The sequence below is a fragment of the Hypanus sabinus genome, unplaced genomic scaffold (assembly GCF_030144855.1).
Source record: "Hypanus sabinus isolate sHypSab1 unplaced genomic scaffold, sHypSab1.hap1 scaffold_117, whole genome shotgun sequence".
In the NCBI taxonomy this organism is placed as follows: Eukaryota; Metazoa; Chordata; class Chondrichthyes; order Myliobatiformes; family Dasyatidae; genus Hypanus; species Hypanus sabinus.
Genome location: NW_026779229.1, coordinates 134,059 through 136,103, shown reverse-complemented (window position 1 = coordinate 136,103; position 2,045 = coordinate 134,059). Strand labels below are relative to the sequence as shown.

General features: G+C 41.4%; 1 protein-coding gene across 1 annotated transcript; it reads left to right on the top strand.

Annotated features, from left to right (window-relative positions):
• The first annotated feature begins 516 nt into the window (after positions 1 to 516).
• Positions 517 to 1,674, top strand: LOC132386455 (N-acetyllactosaminide beta-1,3-N-acetylglucosaminyltransferase 3-like). Its single transcript, XM_059958745.1, has one exon. The coding sequence runs from the start codon at positions 517 to 519 to the stop codon at positions 1,672 to 1,674; it is 1,158 nt and encodes a 385-aa protein (XP_059814728.1).
• Positions 1,675 to 2,045: the final 371 nt, after the last annotated feature.

The following is a 2,045-nucleotide window of genomic DNA, read 5'->3' as shown; positions in this document are numbered from 1 at the left end:
GAGATTTAAGTGGCATTTAGATAGACACATGGATGAAAGAAAAATAGACAGCTATTTGAGAGAGTAAGGATAAATTGATCTTGGAGCAGATTAAAAGTTTGATGCAACATCATGGGCCAAAATGCCTGCATTGTGCTGTATTGCTCTATGTCTGGCCCAGCTCAGTTTAAGCCCCGAGATGAGAGATGACAGCTGTGAAGAGAGGTGGAATAAAGCCTTTGGAATCATATATCTTCAATGCCCTGAAAGAAACTATGCAATTTTCAGTTTAATGCCAGAGATGGTATCCTACATGTAGATTTGTTTTTCTGCTGGGATGGAATGCTTCAGGTCATTTCAACTTTCAGCCGCGTGCAGGGCTCTGACTATTCCTTACCTCACCACCATTTTGGGGTCAATATTACAAAGCATTAGTGAACCTCATTACAGTTTAAACTTCCCATTCTTCTCAAACATTATGTAAATGTAAAGTTTTCTTTGAATTAATCCATATATTTTCTCTATTTCAGGTGAAAGATGATTAGACATCGGCGATTCTATGAGAAAGTACTGTTGGGTGTTTTGATTACACTGGGATTGTTCTTCATGTTCTGGGATAATGACCAACGTCGAGAGACTGATGATGCTTCAGCAACTGTTCATCGCAAAGATTTACTCAAGGTTGTTACTGCTGATGCAACTGAATCAGTGCTCAAGCCAAAGTGCCACGCGAACAAGACATTGCTTCACCTGTCCTCATTTCATCAAGAGAAAGAGCACATAAAAAAATTCTTGATGTATAAACACTGTCGAGAATTTGACATGATTCAAAATGTCCCAGACAAATGTGGTTGTCGAGAAGGATCTCAGAATGTCTTCCTGCTCCTGGTGATCAAATCTGACCCTTTCAACCAGGATCGGCGGGAAGTGGTAAGGAAGACATGGGGCAAAGAACGCGAATTCAATGGGGTCCTAATTAAGAGAGTCTTTATCTCGGGTGTCTCTCCTAACAAAAAAGAAAGAAGGAAATTGAATCAGTTGTTAGCAATGGAAAACAGAAAACACAGAGATGTCCTACAGTGGGATTTCTTGGATACCTTTTTCAATCTCACCCTCAAACAATACAAGTTGCTGCAGTGGGTCAGTGAATTTTGCCCCAGTGCTAAGTTCATCTTCAATGGAGATGATGATGTCTTTGCCAATACCGATAACATGGTTGATTACTTGCTAGGCATGAAGGTTCACCAACACCTGTTTGTGGGCCGTCTCATTTATGGGGTTGGGCCAATTCGCCAAAAGTGGAGCAAGTATTATGTGCCAGAAATAGTGACCACAATCAAGTCGTACCCACCATACGTTGGTGGAGGGGGGATACTTATGTCTGTGTATACAGCTCATATCATTTTCCACATAGCCCAAGCCCTTGAACTATTCCCCATTGATGATGTATTTTTGGGGATGTGTCTGGCCAAGGCTGGACTAGCCCCACACTCCCATAGCGGATTCAGGACAGCTGGAGTCAGGGTTCCTTCAACCCAAGATGAATCTTTCAATCCTTGCTATTACCGTGAGTTGCTGCTAGTGCACCGTTTTCGGCCTTTCGAACTGCTATTGATGTGGGATGCGGTGCATAATGCTAATCTGAAATGTGTTCGTTCTCCCCAGAAGTCTGCATCCACGGAGAGGACCACATGAGTCATGAGAGGATGTAGCAACTGTTGGAATGTAATGCAGTTTGTGCACATGTGTTAATCAGTTGTTAATGCAATGTAAGAAGGTTAATTCCTAAATTATATTGGAGTATACATTAATTCATAGAGTTGGTGCCTTTCTACATTCTACAAATGTTTGAAAAGCCGCCAGGTGTCATCACTCAGCCTAATTATTAATGCACCCATAATGACATTACAATATTGACAGGAGCACCACAATTTAAGTCAATTGTAAAGTTATTCCAAGTGAGCAGTCCTTGTCGCATTGAGTGCAGATAGGTGCATCATGTTCACTTGGGGCATTTGTATAATAAGCCACCAATAAATGTTTTAGTAACAGTTCTATCTGCGTAT